Source organism: Thermobia domestica, chromosome 10 (genome assembly GCF_964235325.1).
Source record: "Thermobia domestica chromosome 10, izTheDome1.hap1.1, whole genome shotgun sequence".
NCBI lineage: Eukaryota > Metazoa > Arthropoda > Insecta > Zygentoma > Lepismatidae > Thermobia > Thermobia domestica.
In genome coordinates, this window is record NC_137463.1 from 164,469,405 (window position 1) to 164,484,241 (window position 14,837).

The 14,837-nt window shown below is 35.3% G+C and overlaps 1 protein-coding gene across 6 annotated transcripts in view; it reads left to right on the plus strand.

The window, feature by feature from the left end:
* LOC145662816 (uncharacterized) overlaps positions 1 to 8,806 on the plus strand; it is a 198,469-nt gene extending 189,663 nt beyond the window's left edge. For all 6 annotated transcript variants that reach the window (XM_081728707.1, XM_081728708.1, XM_081728710.1 and 3 more), the window contains exon 5: positions 7,090 to 8,806. In XM_081728707.1, the coding sequence (XP_081584833.1) occupies positions 7,090 to 8,423 (1,334 nt within the window). In that variant the 3' untranslated portion in view covers positions 8,424 to 8,806. The remainder of the gene's footprint in view (positions 1 to 7,089) is intronic.
* Positions 8,807 to 14,837: the final 6,031 nt, after the last annotated feature.

Sequence of the window (14,837 nt, forward strand, 5' to 3'; positions counted from 1 at the left end):
CTACCGTCAAAGGGATATGATAAAAACCACCCCAGGTGCAAACTTCATCTGTGTTGATAATTTGATTGAGGTCGGTTTGGTGGTTTAAAAGTGATGAAGTCACAAAGACAGTCACATTTATTTTTATTTATTTACTAGCAGCGTTCACCCCGCTTCGCTGCGGTCACCCCGGAACGCAATAAACTTTGTTACTTAGATAATTTTTACTTTTTCGCTTTCAAGTGATATGATAAAAACCATAGAAGATTGCAGTAAATCTTAACATTATATCGCCTGTCATTTATGTTAACCCGCCCCGCTTCGCTGCGGTCATCCCGGAAGTTTTCGCTTTCAAGTGATATGATAAAAACCATAGTAGATTGCAGTAAATGTTAACATTATATCGCCTGTCATTTATGTTAACCCGCCGAGTGACACGGTCATGCGGGTTGCATATAAATACGTTTATTTTTACCTATGATGAACTAACAAAGGATTTGTACGTTATGGACACTTGAATGGTCAATTATCTCAAGACACTGGTAATTAAAAATTAAAGTGATATGATAAAAACCATCTAGGGTCCAAATCCTAATAACCCCCCAAAAATAAAAGAAATTGGTTCAGCCGTATTAGCGTGATGAGGGAACAAAGGATTTGTGCGTTCTCTTTTATATATAAGATTTATTTTTTTTTTTTTTACATATATGTCCCCCCTTCCCCTCCCATACATTGTGCCGTCAAAGTAAAATGATGAAAACACCCTAAGTCCGAACCTTATCCATGTTGAAAGTTTGATCGAGATCACTCGAGTGATTCTAGAGTTGTTTTATTCATTTTCATATATTTATCCCCCTCCCCTCCTTTAAATTCTACCATCAAAATGAAACAATAAAAAACTTCGCAGGTTCGAACTTCATCTATGTTGAAAATTTGATTGAGATCGATCGAGTGGTTCAAGAGTTATTAACTCATGAACATGGTCATTTTATTTTTATATTTATTGATTTTATATATCTCCCCCACCTCCCCATCCCTTACGTTATTCCGTCAAAGTGAAATGGTAAAATCCATCCCAGGCACTAACGTCATCTATGCTGAAAATTTGTTCAAGATTGGTCGTGTGGTTCAAGAGTTTAGTTTTATTTAGTTTTTATAATTTCCCCCTCCTCTTCTAAATTCTATCGTCAAAGTGAATAGCTAAAAACACTCTCAGGCTAGAACTGCATCTATGTCAAAAATTTGATCGAGATAGGTCGGGTGGTTCAAGAGATTAAGAGTCGCAAACATAGTCACTTTCAATTTGGATCTGAAGTTTTTTGTTCACCGACACCGCTATTAATCTATAGATACAGGTGAGTTTTATCGAAGCTGTTTTGTTTTCTCCTACGATCCCCTGATGCGGCATCCCACAAAGGGGTATAACAGACTAGATCCTTCTTATCCAACTGGAGTAATACGTGCGTCAATACACTGACACCAACTTTATTATTATTATTATTATTATTATTATTATTATTGGGTTCGAAATCTTTTAATTGTAGTAAGTCCTCAATAGCCTCCGATGCAAAATTGACTCTGAAAATTTTATGCCTAGAAGAGAACTTTGGACAGACTACGACTACAACAACTACATACAACCACTATACTTGTAACAAACAGCATGAATTGAGTATACCTGTTTTGCATTCGTCTCAGTATTTTGGCTGTGATAATTTATTTCTGTAATGTTCCAAACAGATCGCACATATTACTACAGCAGAAGTTTTGTGGTATGCTAATGTTTATAAAATACAAAATAGGCAATGTACACACACACACACACGAAAAAAAAAAAAAAAAAAAAAAGATTGCAGAGCTCTTCATTTTGACGTAACCATAGTAGACTTGACCATTATAATATGTAAGTAGTTTTTAGACTGAAAACTACTTACGTAAAATATGGTACTAATGGAGAAGCCAATCAATAATTATATATATTAATTTATATTGAGTTAATTTGATTCATTTGACATATTCATTAATAATTTTTATGCAAGTTAATGCTAGAATTTTATATATCTAGATCGACTAGACATTTGTAGATTTTGTACCGTATGGGAGGACAGTGATATAATTATCTACACTTTTGCTATCCAGTACATATGCTCCTCCCCGATAAACACCACCTTTGCAAAGACATTTATGTGTCGAGTTGGTAGGATTGCATCCTAAGATGAAATTTAGAGCTATGTCGGCGGTAGTTCATTACCAGAAGGATCACCCCTACCGAACTAGTCAAAATGGAATAGCGAGACGAAGAGTGTTCTGGGAGAAGTCAAGTTGGCAGAAGTCATAGTAATTGGTACGGCAACTTGGACATTTGTCCCAGGCGTGGTCAGAGTGACTTGAACGGTTGGGATACTGCAGGGTGAAAGCAACGGGAAGTCACCACTCAATTTTTCCCTACTTTGCTGACTATGGAAAACAGAAAAAGAACATATGTACAATGGTCTTTCGCAGATCAAAATATAGTTTGAAGGTAAAATGTTCCCCTATTCGGATCTGCTGGGAAGTCTTGGGAAGGACTATTTGACGAGAAATAAATAATTGGGGGGGGGGGGAGATAGTTATAGAAAGAAAGATAAGCAAGAGCAAAAAGTTTAGGGGACATGGAACGTGCGTACTATGTCACAGGAAGTGAAGTTAGAAAATCTTAAAGAAAAAATGAAACAAAATCATCTAGATTTGTAGGAATTTCTGAAGTTAGATGCAAAGGTGTTGAACAGCAAACGATATAGAATCTTTTACTCAGGTAATGAAAAGGCGATCATAATGGTGTGGAATCATTGGTAAGAGCCTAAAAGAGAAGATAGTGAAAATAGAATTCGTTGATAATAGATTTAAAGGGAAAACAAAGAAGGATCTAGTGGTCATACAGACATACGCACCGATGACTTCGCATACAACTGAAGAAGTAGAGGAAAGTTATGAGAAAATAGAAGAAATTTCTATAGAGAAGAAGAAGAGGGGCGTATGCGTAATTGCAATGGGAGATTTCAATGCACTTGTGGGAGAAAAACAGGAAGGTAGTGTTGTAGACTAATATGGTTTAGATGAAAGAAATGAAAGGGGAGAGGAACTGGTCAATTTTTGTATAAAAAACTATTGTAGACAGAATTCACTAGTAATTGGAAACACCTTGTTCAATCAGCACAAGAGAAAGAAATATACATGGAAGTCCTCAATCCACCGAAGATATCAGATAGACAAAGTTACGATTCAGGACAGATACCGGAATAGCTTGAAGAATGCGAAGACCCTTCCCTGGGCCGACATTTCTATTATCATAATCTTGTGCTGGTCTAAGTGGCTGTTCAACTGAAAAATGTGGGCAAAAGAAAAGTAGACAGCAGGATGTTGAATACTGAAAAGGTAAAAACAAGGAAGTAAAAAATCAATTAGGTGAAAATTCGATGAAAAATACTCAAACGAGGAAAGGATAGGTGCACATAGTAACAGACGGTGGGAATATATTAAACTTTGCATACAGCAGAAGAAGTAGTAGGTTACTGCGAATACAAAACGGCTAAGAAACCATCCATGGGTTACAGAACAGATGTTGCAGAAAATGAGGGGAAGGAAGACGTGGAAACAGGTTGATGCAGAAGAGGACAAAAAGATGTACAGGAAATTAAACAACAAGTTACGAAGGGAAACGAATAATGTTAGAGCAAGGGAAGAGGTTTACAAAAGAAAATGCGAGGACATAGAAGAACTAGAAAGAGTTGGAAAATATGGGGAAATGTACAAGGAGGTGAAATCTATGGAACTTCGGAGGAAACAAGGGGGTATTACGATGGTAGTAGAAAATAAGAATGGGAAGGTAATCCACGAGAGAAGTGAAGTCTTAGGAAGATGGAAAGAATATGTTGGGGACTTACATGAGAGGAAGGTTATAGCGTGTGGCCTAGATGCTGAAGTAGAAAATGAAGTATGCGAAGATGATAAGAGTCTGCTATTCTTCGGGATGTGTTTGAAAAGCTATATCCGAGATTAGAAATGGAAATGCAAGCGGGATATGTAATATTCCAATCAAATTTGTTAAGAATGGGAGACAAGGCAAGAAAGAATTGTTCCGACTGTGCAATAAAATATATAAAACAGGAGAGTAGCCAAAAACTTCCTGAAGACGATCATGTCTAAGGCTAACCATGGCTAAGGAATCGAACTCAGAAAAGTCTCATATCGCATGCAGGGAAAATTTTGCTTCGAATACTAAACAGAAGGCTGTACGGAAGTGTAAATAAAGAAGTTGAGGAGAAACACTTCGGGCTCAGAAGATGTAAGAGCACAAAAGATACAATTGGATTATTAAGGGTGCTCAGTATATGTTGTATTTATCGATCTAGAAAAGGCTTTTGACCTCGTGAATTGGAAATTGTTGGTGGGAGTTTTAAAGAAGGTTGGGTTGGAATGAAAAGATCGAAGACCCATAAGAAACATATATATGAACCAAAGTAAGTGTTGGAATAGAGTGCAGTTGGAAGGGAAGTTCGACAGGGATCCTGTCTTCCGCCAACATTATTTAATATCCATCTAGGAGAGATAGTAAAAAAGAGCCTACAAAATGAAGACGGCATTTCGGTAGGAGGTAGAATGATCAGGTGTACACGGTTTGCAGATAATATGGCGCTGGTAGCGGAATCTGAGAAAAAAATCAATAAAGTGTTAGAATACGTGAGGAAGGGCTGTGAAGAATATGAGATGAAAATAAATGGTAGAAAGATAAAAGCCATGGTTACTGGAACGTATCGGCCGATATCAAATATAGAAGTAGGAGGGAAGAAATTGGATAAGGTAACTATTTTTGGATAGTAGGTAGTATTATTAGTAATTATGTGAAGTGCGAACGTGAAATAAAAGCAAGGCTAGGAATGGCGAAAGAAATCTTGAAAAGGAAGAAAAGTCTAATTTGTGAGACCTAGAATAAAGAGTTGAGAAAAAGACTCATAAAATATTTTGTGTGGAGTATGGTACTATATGGGGCAGAAACATGGGCATTACGCAAAAATGATGAAAAACGAGTGGAAGTTCTCGAAAGTGGATGTGGAGAATTAGCTGGGTCGAACGGAAAACGAATGACAGGATGTTAGAAACGGGGGGGGGGGGGGGGGGAGGAGGGGATACAATTTTAGATATTACTAGGAAGAGGGAGAAAAACTGGTTGGGACATTGGCCAAGAGGGAACAGTATCATGAGGGACGTGCTAGAGAGTATGGTGGCAGGAAGGAGAGGGAGGGGGCGAAGGAGACGACAATTAATGGACGATATCAAAACAGAAAAATCTTACGTGAAGACGAAGAGGTTAGCGGAAGACCGTGGAGCATGGAAGCTTCTCAGTTGCAGCAAGTGACCTATCAATAATAGCAGAATACCTATAATGATAATGATGATGTAACACTCATGTCCAAAATTAATGTCGCATATCTATAGCTGTCTTCTTGTAAGAATATAATTTGATAATGATTTTGCAGGGTACTTTTAATACTGATACTACGTGTATAATCGGGAAATGCATATTTCTGGTAAATTTCATAGGAAAAGAATAATAAATACGAAAATTAGAATGAGTAAAACAAAATGTTGCTAAATGCATAAGAAAGTTTTATTTTCATTTTATTGTTCTTATTTATTGCTATTTTGACATGAAATTTTCCACGTACATGTCTTTGACGATTATATACATACTAACATTATAAGAAATACCTGGCGAATTCGTTATCAAATTATATTACTACAATAACATATTTATAGACATGCGTCAATAATTTTGGACATGAGTGTACGTACGCTGGTATGCGTCTTAGCAACAGTAACCGGGAGGAAAACATAGAGTAGCTAGTACGTAGTTGAAGTGTGTTTGTGTTCGGCGTTAGTGTGTCCGATAATTCAAAAATCCCTAGTTACTTTCCACATTTGACTACAGGAAAGTGTGGATTATCCTTCCATGAAGTTAATGCCGGTGCTGGACGGAATGCAGTCATTAAAATCCGAATATGGAATCTTCGCTCTAGGAAAAAAGGGACAATTCGATGTCAAATGTCTCGTAACATCAACCGATAGAACCCTATCTAATGCGCAAGGCTATTGGTGATTGTAGAGTCAGAACACGAATACTTGTATAAAATTCGAGTGTGTTGCACAGTAATCAGTATCCGCGTTTATGATTTAACGTTGTATAAAAAAACTGAGCACTTTTTCATGGTGTTCATTTCTTTGGTTTCTTTAGAACATACTGTACGTCTACGGCTGGAATGATATCCAGAACGTCGCATTGCGTGGCATTTCTTTCTACAAATATCACTTTTTTACTGAATAGTGATGGTCGTATTCGTGTATGGGAGCACCGTATTGCCAACAGAATGGGCGAGACATTCGGCATCGCTCTACGCATTAACCACGTAGAGACTACCACCTTATTACTGATGAAGTTTCAATTACGAGATTACTTTTTTTTTTCATTATCGTATTTGGTTAAATTCTCTGTCTTCTACCATTGTATTTGATTAAATTCTTTGTCATGTCTTCTACCATGTATTGTCCTTTCGACCTACTCGAATTCCTTTTTCAATCAGACTTAAAATTGCACACATGTATCACTTCTGGGAAAAATGGTACTATAAATTAAGAACGTCATTGAACTTATTTTCCGTAATGTTTTACTGAAAAGTGCTCTGAGAGATAAAGTCTTGAGCGAAGATTTTTTCCCCACGAATTTATTTTTCTTTCTTTTCGAGTACCATAAATTTATGTTAACTTAAAAATTGCTGCCGTTTTGTAAGATGCTATAGTGTTCATCCATCTTTTTACATAGTTATCTGAAGGTACAACTACAATAATATAAAGAACCTCAGAATAGGTAATTGTTGAATGAGAAAATAAAGGAGAGTGGGTGTTGTAAACTTTTGCTTATTACTGTATTTACTTGTCATTTTTACACCATATAAACTCATATTTGTATGTTTGAACTTGTTGCTATGTAGCGAAATGCTTAACATTTCATTGTTTATGTATTTTTAAATGTACGATATGTATTATATTTCGTAAAATTTAATTTATTATTTCCAGCTCTCACTGATGTCACTAAACAAGGCGACTTAAGTGGGTTTTATAGGCATTTATATAAACAAACAGTGGGAGAAACCCCGACTAGTAAGCAAGATAAGGCAGAAGAAGGACAGCAGAAGGATACTGAGAAAACCAAAGAGATTCAAGAAACTTCCACAAAAGACAAAACTAAGGAATTCAAAAATTCGGAAGGCGCAAAAGATGCAGAAAACCAGGATAAGTCTAGAAATAAAGAAGACAATACCAAAGAAGTTGGAAACAAGAGTGAAGAGATGTTTATCGAACATCATATTAAAGTCGAGGATATTCCAAGACCTCCCGAGAATGAAAATACTAAGACAGTCGAGGAAAAGCCATTGGAGAATGTTAAAAGCAAGGATGTGCAGGATAAGAATGGAACAAGTACTTCAAATAACAAAGACCCGCCAATATTAGGGTATGAAGAAAAAGTTGAGTTAGTTCCGAAGAAAAAGAAAGCTCAGACTGAGCGACAGTATAGAAGAAGAAGAGCTTCAAGTTCTACAGACTCTGGAGAAAGTGAAAAGAAAAAGTTAAAGATTGGATATTCTGATACCGATTCGTCGCGAAGTAGCTCACCTGTTCATAGCAACAGTGATGTAGACACAAAGAAGAAAAAACGAAAACACAATTATGATAAAGGAAATAATAAACATACAAAATCTAAGAAAGCAAAATATTCATCTAGTTCCCGATCCGGTAGCAAAAGTTCTGAAGGCATAACTCATTCTTCCGGATCGGAGGAAGGTGAAGTGAAAGATTCAAGTTCACACAAGAAACATCATCATCATAAGCATGATGAAAGGAAGTCAAATGATCATGAAAACAAACACAAGAAAACGGATAGTAAAAAGAAATCGAAACACCATAAAGACAAAAGTAAACATACACAACCACCACAAGATATAAACGTAGATATTGACAAACCAAAGAGTGAAAGTAGAAGATCTTCACAAGAAGACAAAGAAATGAATGAAAAATTCAAATTGTCCTCAGTAAAGTCTCCTGTCAGTGACAAAACTGGTGAACTAGCAAAACAAGCACACATTTTGCAGAAAACTCATCGAATTTCTCTCGAGGATTTCTCCTCTGAGGAAAGAACCATCAAAATGCCGAAACAAGATGATGAGAAAACACAAACATCACCTGAGAAATCCCAAGAGACATCTAAAGAATCAGTTCGTAACAACAGTGTAAAGCCAGAACTTGAATCACCTAAAGTTTCAATTTGGGAGAAACGAACAGTTGGAGAAGCATTTACTGCAGCTCGAGAAAGGTATCTTAAAAGGTTGGCCGCGAAGTCGGGTAGAGGTTAAGTTCAAAAGTTGCAATAATGTAACTTTCTAAGTACAATTTCATTCTGAGTTTATATCTAAATGTGAAGTTGGGAAGTTATTTGGAGCGATATTCAGTATTGTGGAAGTCTTGCTGTTTTAATACATTCCTCTTAAAAACACACTCAGATAAACTGATTTTTCACAATGTTCCTTGTAATTGAAAATAAAAGTATATATTTGATTAAACTGAATGTATGTGACAATGAATGTGTAAGAAGTGATCAAAGATATTTGTCATTGTTCTTATTTTTTAACGTTTCTCAGTTGTTTTTCTTGTGATTGAAAAACATTGGCAGAGGTGAAGAAAACTGTATGTTTACCCCTAATATTGTGATAAATAAATCTAGTTTTGTTTTGAGAAATATTACGTTTCTTATAAAAATAAAACATTGTATACCTTCATTAGTATAACTCTCCTTTATGGCTAATTGACTTCCGCGTGGTCAGACTTATGGGAATGTTTGCTTTGGATATGAATTTCTAATCCTATTTTAAACTACAGGGTGGACCAAAGTCGGGTAAAACTCTCACATTTCTTTCATTCATCCGACGAAAAAAAAAAAATCCTTCACATCCCTCTTCGACTGGTCCGAAAACATAAGTCAAAGGTGCGAGATCTAGAGAATAGGGCGGATGTGTATGACACTCAGAATTGATATTCTGCACTGTGTGCACCGTTAAACGGGCAGTATGACGTTGGGCATTGTCATGAAGCAGCAAATCATCTGAAATCAGAAGTCCTCGTCGTTCACGTCTGATTCAAAGCAAAAGTGATTTTGAAGATCTGCATACAAAGTATTGGTCATTATTGCTCCTTTTTCCGTATAATGTTCCAACTCTTCCTGATTTTTTCCCGTCTTTTAAAGCCTCCACATTCTCTTGCCTTGATCAGGTACTTTTGGACTTATAATAGGGAAGTCGCAGTTTTGCCTGCCTTTCGTATCTCTTTTTTACTTTTAATTCATTTCATCTTTCTGTTTTATTCGGCTTTCCATTCCTAAATAGGTTAAGATAAGGCTTTTTTTTTTTTTTTTTTTTAGCATAGCATCATAATCTTAATATTTTAAACTATGCGCTTTTTGACATATGCTTTTTATTCTTTTTATTTTATTCCAAGAAAAAGGAAGCTTCTACAAAGACTACAAACAATTAATACATAAGATAATTTCTTCTTCTTTCCCATTAATTATCCATTAAAATTTTCCATTGGTTGTACTCTTCAGTGCTGCTTCCTGAGAGAAAAATTAAAATAGAAAAGTTAATAAAAATATGGACATAGTGCAGACAGTTAAAAAAAAAAAAAAAAATCACAATTAACAAGCACAGTAATGATACGACACTGAAACTAAAATTAAACGCATAAAGTTTCCATTCTGAATTATATCAGGAAGTTTTCTTGTTTATTATCGGAACTCTATGGTATCGTTTGTTTCATTTTTGTTTAAATTATATTCTGTTGTCTCACTCCTCTCTTCTCTCCTGCTGTTCTACATGTTTTTCACTGTGTTTTAATTTTTGAAATATTTGTAATTTAGTTTTGTTCTGTCTAATGTTACCCCATGTATACTTTTTAAGCTCATCCATGATATTCTTTATATCTTCCCTTGTTTTGAAGTGTGCATATGTCTATGTTTGGGTATCTGATCCATTCCACAGATATACAAGGTGTTCATTGATTACGTAGCCAAACTTCACTGGTGAAATCCTTACACCTAAACAATAAATAATAATAAAAAAAAGTCCATATGAACATAAAGCAAAAAACGCGTTGTTTCAAAGTTACGAGATGCCGAAATCGAGAAAATTGTAACTTCGAGGTTGCCTAGTTCGAAAACTATGAGAGAGATCAAAGGCAGTTAAAGAAATATTGGAGGAACTAGTACACTGTCTATCTAAATAACCAGGTTTTAGAGTTGGAACTTATCAGCGCAACGGATTTTATAGAGAGAGTTGCGGTATAGCTTCCCCTCTTCCACCTCTCTCTCTAAAATCGAGTGCGCCGGTACAATCCAACTTTGAACCATAGGTATTTAAATAGAGAGTGTACTAGTTCCTCTAATAGTTCTTTAACCGCCTTTGATATCTCTCCCAGTTTTCATTCTAGGCAATCTCAACGTTACAACTTTCTCGATTTCGGCATCTCGTAACTTTGAAACAACACGATTTTCGCTTTATGTTCATATGGACTTTTTATTATTATTATTATTATTGTTTAGGTGTGAGGATTTCACCAGCGAAGTTTGGCTACATAATAAATGAACACTCTGTATATATTACATTTTTTTTTCTATTTTCAGTCTATGTAAGTATGACTTGAAGTAACCATGGCCAGAAGGTATTTCCATGATCCCCTTGTCTGGGCTTGGCAACTCTTTCCTTATTTGAATCGTTGGTATATATTCTTTTTAACTTCTGTCCTTTGGTTGTGTATTCCAGTTTCTCTTGCCATTTCCTTTCAATAATTTTATCTAGTTCTTTCTCATTATTGGAAATTTGTCCTAGTGTTTTTAAAATTTTAGTAATTTATTTGTCTTTTATCCACATTTTAAAAATGTCTTAGTACCTGAAAGCATATTGTCTCTTCTTGTGTCAATATCTATAAGACTCAACTGATATTGTTTTAATTACAATCAGGGTAATTATAAGGACACCTCGAATGTACTCAATTTATGTTTTGTTGTTATTTTATACTCATAAAAAGTCTGTGCACCAGACGCTGGCACAATAGTTAAGAACTGGCATGATTACTTTTTTGTTGTAAACTTGCAGTGTCTTGGGGGTTTAATAGTTTTTTCTTGGAGTTTTTAATAAGTTATGCGCCATTTTTCCTTAAACTTTTATTCGTAATCTCCTCTGTATGTGTTGTTAGTTTAATTTCTCATCTATTAAACTTCAGGCCTTGTTCTCTCGTAACTGGTTGCGTAATGCATCTTTGTAAGACATCATATATTTAAATTGTCCCTAGAGAAGTATTTTCTTGAAACTGAACGAAAACCAAAACAGGTGCAATTTCGATTCAAAACGAAGAATTGTGCTACTTCGTAACAGCGCTCTTCTATCTGTCCTTGTGAATGTGGCAACACAGCACGAAAGTCTAACTGAACAATTATCGCCTGAAGCTACTGTAAAGGGCTATTTAGAGACGTTTTTGGCCACACCTGTTAGTTGGATGGAATGAGAGACTGTAGTAGGCTTTGGTTAAATTAGGAATAAGAAGAGAAAAAGCAAGCTTACAAAAAACTCGAATCATCAACCTACAAGTTTATAGACCAACGTATATTAACCACTTACGCTACGGAGACTAATACACTGTTCTCTTACTTATGCTGGATTACCTGTGATAAATGATTTTTTTTTCTTTCTTCAAGAAAATAATTTTTACAACGATAGAATTCAGTTTGAAAATTTTAGTTCCAAGTAACTGTAACTTTTCGGTTATTGAAGAAAAAGCTTGGTTAGGTGCACTTCGTAGTCAATTACGAGAAAGCATGTCGCAAGTTTCACAACTACATTAAAAAAAATGTATATGCTTTAATTAACTATATCCGAAACCGCATCTTGTTCTATATATATACTTTTTTCGTTCATTAGTGAGTTTTACATGTCAAGAAAACGTAGGTTCTTTACAAAAGAAAATAGTAAATGGGATTCAAACCTCCCCTTCAAAAAAGAAACGTATGAGTCTGACACGCATCATATTTTACCAGCTGTGCTTGCTTTCTGTTTTGAAGATAGTATGCCGTTTAAATACTTGGACCATCTGAGTGCAGTACACACGCCTTGAGGTTTTGCCTTCTTTTTACACCATTCTTTATGTTTGTTCTTTACGTGTCAATTATATTTTTGATACATGTACCAAATTTCACAATATTAAATCCCCACGTTAAGCGGGTTTGCATATCCAGGCTCCTAACTATGAAAACATTTACGCTCAGTCCAACCTCAATCATTTCACGAATTCAACCTGTTTTACTTATGTTATTAGGACATAATATTGATTGTGATTTATTCTAAAAACACTTTTATACATTGCAAGAGCTGTAGCGTCCAAATATTTACTGAGAACTCATAGTCGTATCGGAATAAACAAAAGCGAGTATGGAACAGTAAACTGCTATAACAAAAGGCAAAAGAAGATATGCAAAGGCATACAAAACGGTCGAGTGGTTTGGGTCGATACACTATCAATCACATGTTTGTGTGTTCAAACCCGGTAGCAAGTTGTTTCTTTTTTAAGTGTCTTCCTATTTTTATCCGGAGACTGAAAATATTCCTTTGAGTAACTCATTGAAAACTTATTTTGTTTCACATTCGATTAGAACGGAACATTATATGAATTGCGAATCTTAAATCCATAGCTAAAAAAATGAAGTATACTCACTTCTCTATTATCCTCTGATTTGTAACGAAAAACTATTTATAAACAGTGGTGACTTCAGAAAATTATCCTCGGGGAGAATTTCAATATGCGGGTGGGGGGCAAACATTGGTAGTCCACATTGAGCACGATCGAATATATGGTCCTGAAGGCGGAAATTTCTTAGCTCAAGAGGGGTCTCAAATTCTCCCTCAGATCACGTCCTGAAAGCATCATTGCTTAAAAGCTTTACGTAACAAATATAATATTACACTTGTTTCTCGTTCTACATTTAGAATTGGTAAAATCAAAACTTATAGAGGATTATAATAAAAGCATAAAAATTACAATACCAATCATGTATAAATTATCCTGTAAATTACCAACTTTGGGTCAGATTAAAACTCAAATATTTGTTTTCGGATTTCACTTAGAAGTAAGTCCTCTCTATATAATCCTGATTGGAAACCCATGTTTAACACTAATTAATTAATCAATATTTATACGAATATTTTTTATTTTACTATTTTTACTATTCAATAGTATATACACTTCATTTCCAAAATCAAAATCTCGAAAATGTATATTGTACGAGTGCAGACTCGCAAATAAATGATTATTTATCATATATATATATTGGTCTCTATTCGAAATTCTATTATATCGAATCCGACAGGAACACAGACAGAAATATCGAGAACAGGTGAAAAAAAAGAGAGAAAAAATGCGTTGTACCCGGCAGGGACTCGAAGTAAGTTCGAATGGTGCTTTACAAGCCGAACGCCTTAGACCATTTTTTGTTTTTTTATATCGAATCCGACAGGAACACAGACAGAAATATCGAGAACAGGTGAAAAAAAGAGAGACAAAATGCGGTGTACCCGGCGGGGACTCAAAGTAAGTTGGAATAGTGTTTTACAAGCCGAACGCCTTAGACCACTCGGCTATGGTAACAACTAGTGATCGTAGCAAAGGCTTCGAGTAGTAGTTCTTATTACAGAATAACATTTTCTATTTCCTAAAATTTAAACCTAATTTACTTTGATATATCTATTAATTTGTTTCATGAACGTTTTCGTTACTTTGATGAATGATGTATGTTGATGATTCTATTACACGTTCTTTCGTAAATATTATAGAAAGTATCAGGGTTATTTATGATCTTTTATGGAAATTGACTGGCGCATGCGCAGTACACAGACAGTTCAATTGGAAGGCGAGAAAGGAAACGCTAACAGGCTGTTAGAATATTTCCCTCGCAAGCAGTAGTTCCCAACCGAGGGACGGCGGGACGCACTTCGTTCTCCTGGGGTGGCATGAAGGGTTTACGAAGTCCCTTCGTTGTCTTATATTTCTTGAATGATTATACACAATATCCAGTCACATCTTCTAAACATTTGGAAGTGATAAATAAACCGTTGCTTTTCCAAGATTATAAACTGAAACACTTTTTATTTCAATAGAATATAAAAGTTTCAATGGGAGGGAACAACCCCCTCAACCCCCTGGGTCTTCGATATGTCACCGCCTAAACTGTAACTTTCAAGTTAGAATCGAAAAATGGAGACATGTGACCTACTAAATATACTTTTAGTTCATTATACATTTTCATAAATAAAATATCCACAATTACAATGACAGTAAATGCTAAGTAATTATTGTAAATCTTTGTACTTTCATTTTCCCTATTTCTTCTCAATTGAGCTTGAAAAATGTAAAAATGGGCGGTTAAGAACTTCAAATATTACGTATACTTTAGCGTATTAAGGAATTATATTTAATAGAATCCGGCAGGATCACAAACAGAAACGTTAAGAAGAAGTAAAACCAAATTGTTCTGTGGTGGGATTCAAACTACTCTTGAATGGTGCCTCAGAATCTCTAGCCGAATGCCTTAGTTCACTCGGCTAATGTGACAAGTTGGAAATATAGTAAGCGTGTTTCATGTTCAATCTTTTGTTACAGTATGAAATTTATTTTGTATTTTCTGAAGTTTAAGCCTATTTTGGCCTGATGTAATAGTCTGTTGAAATTGT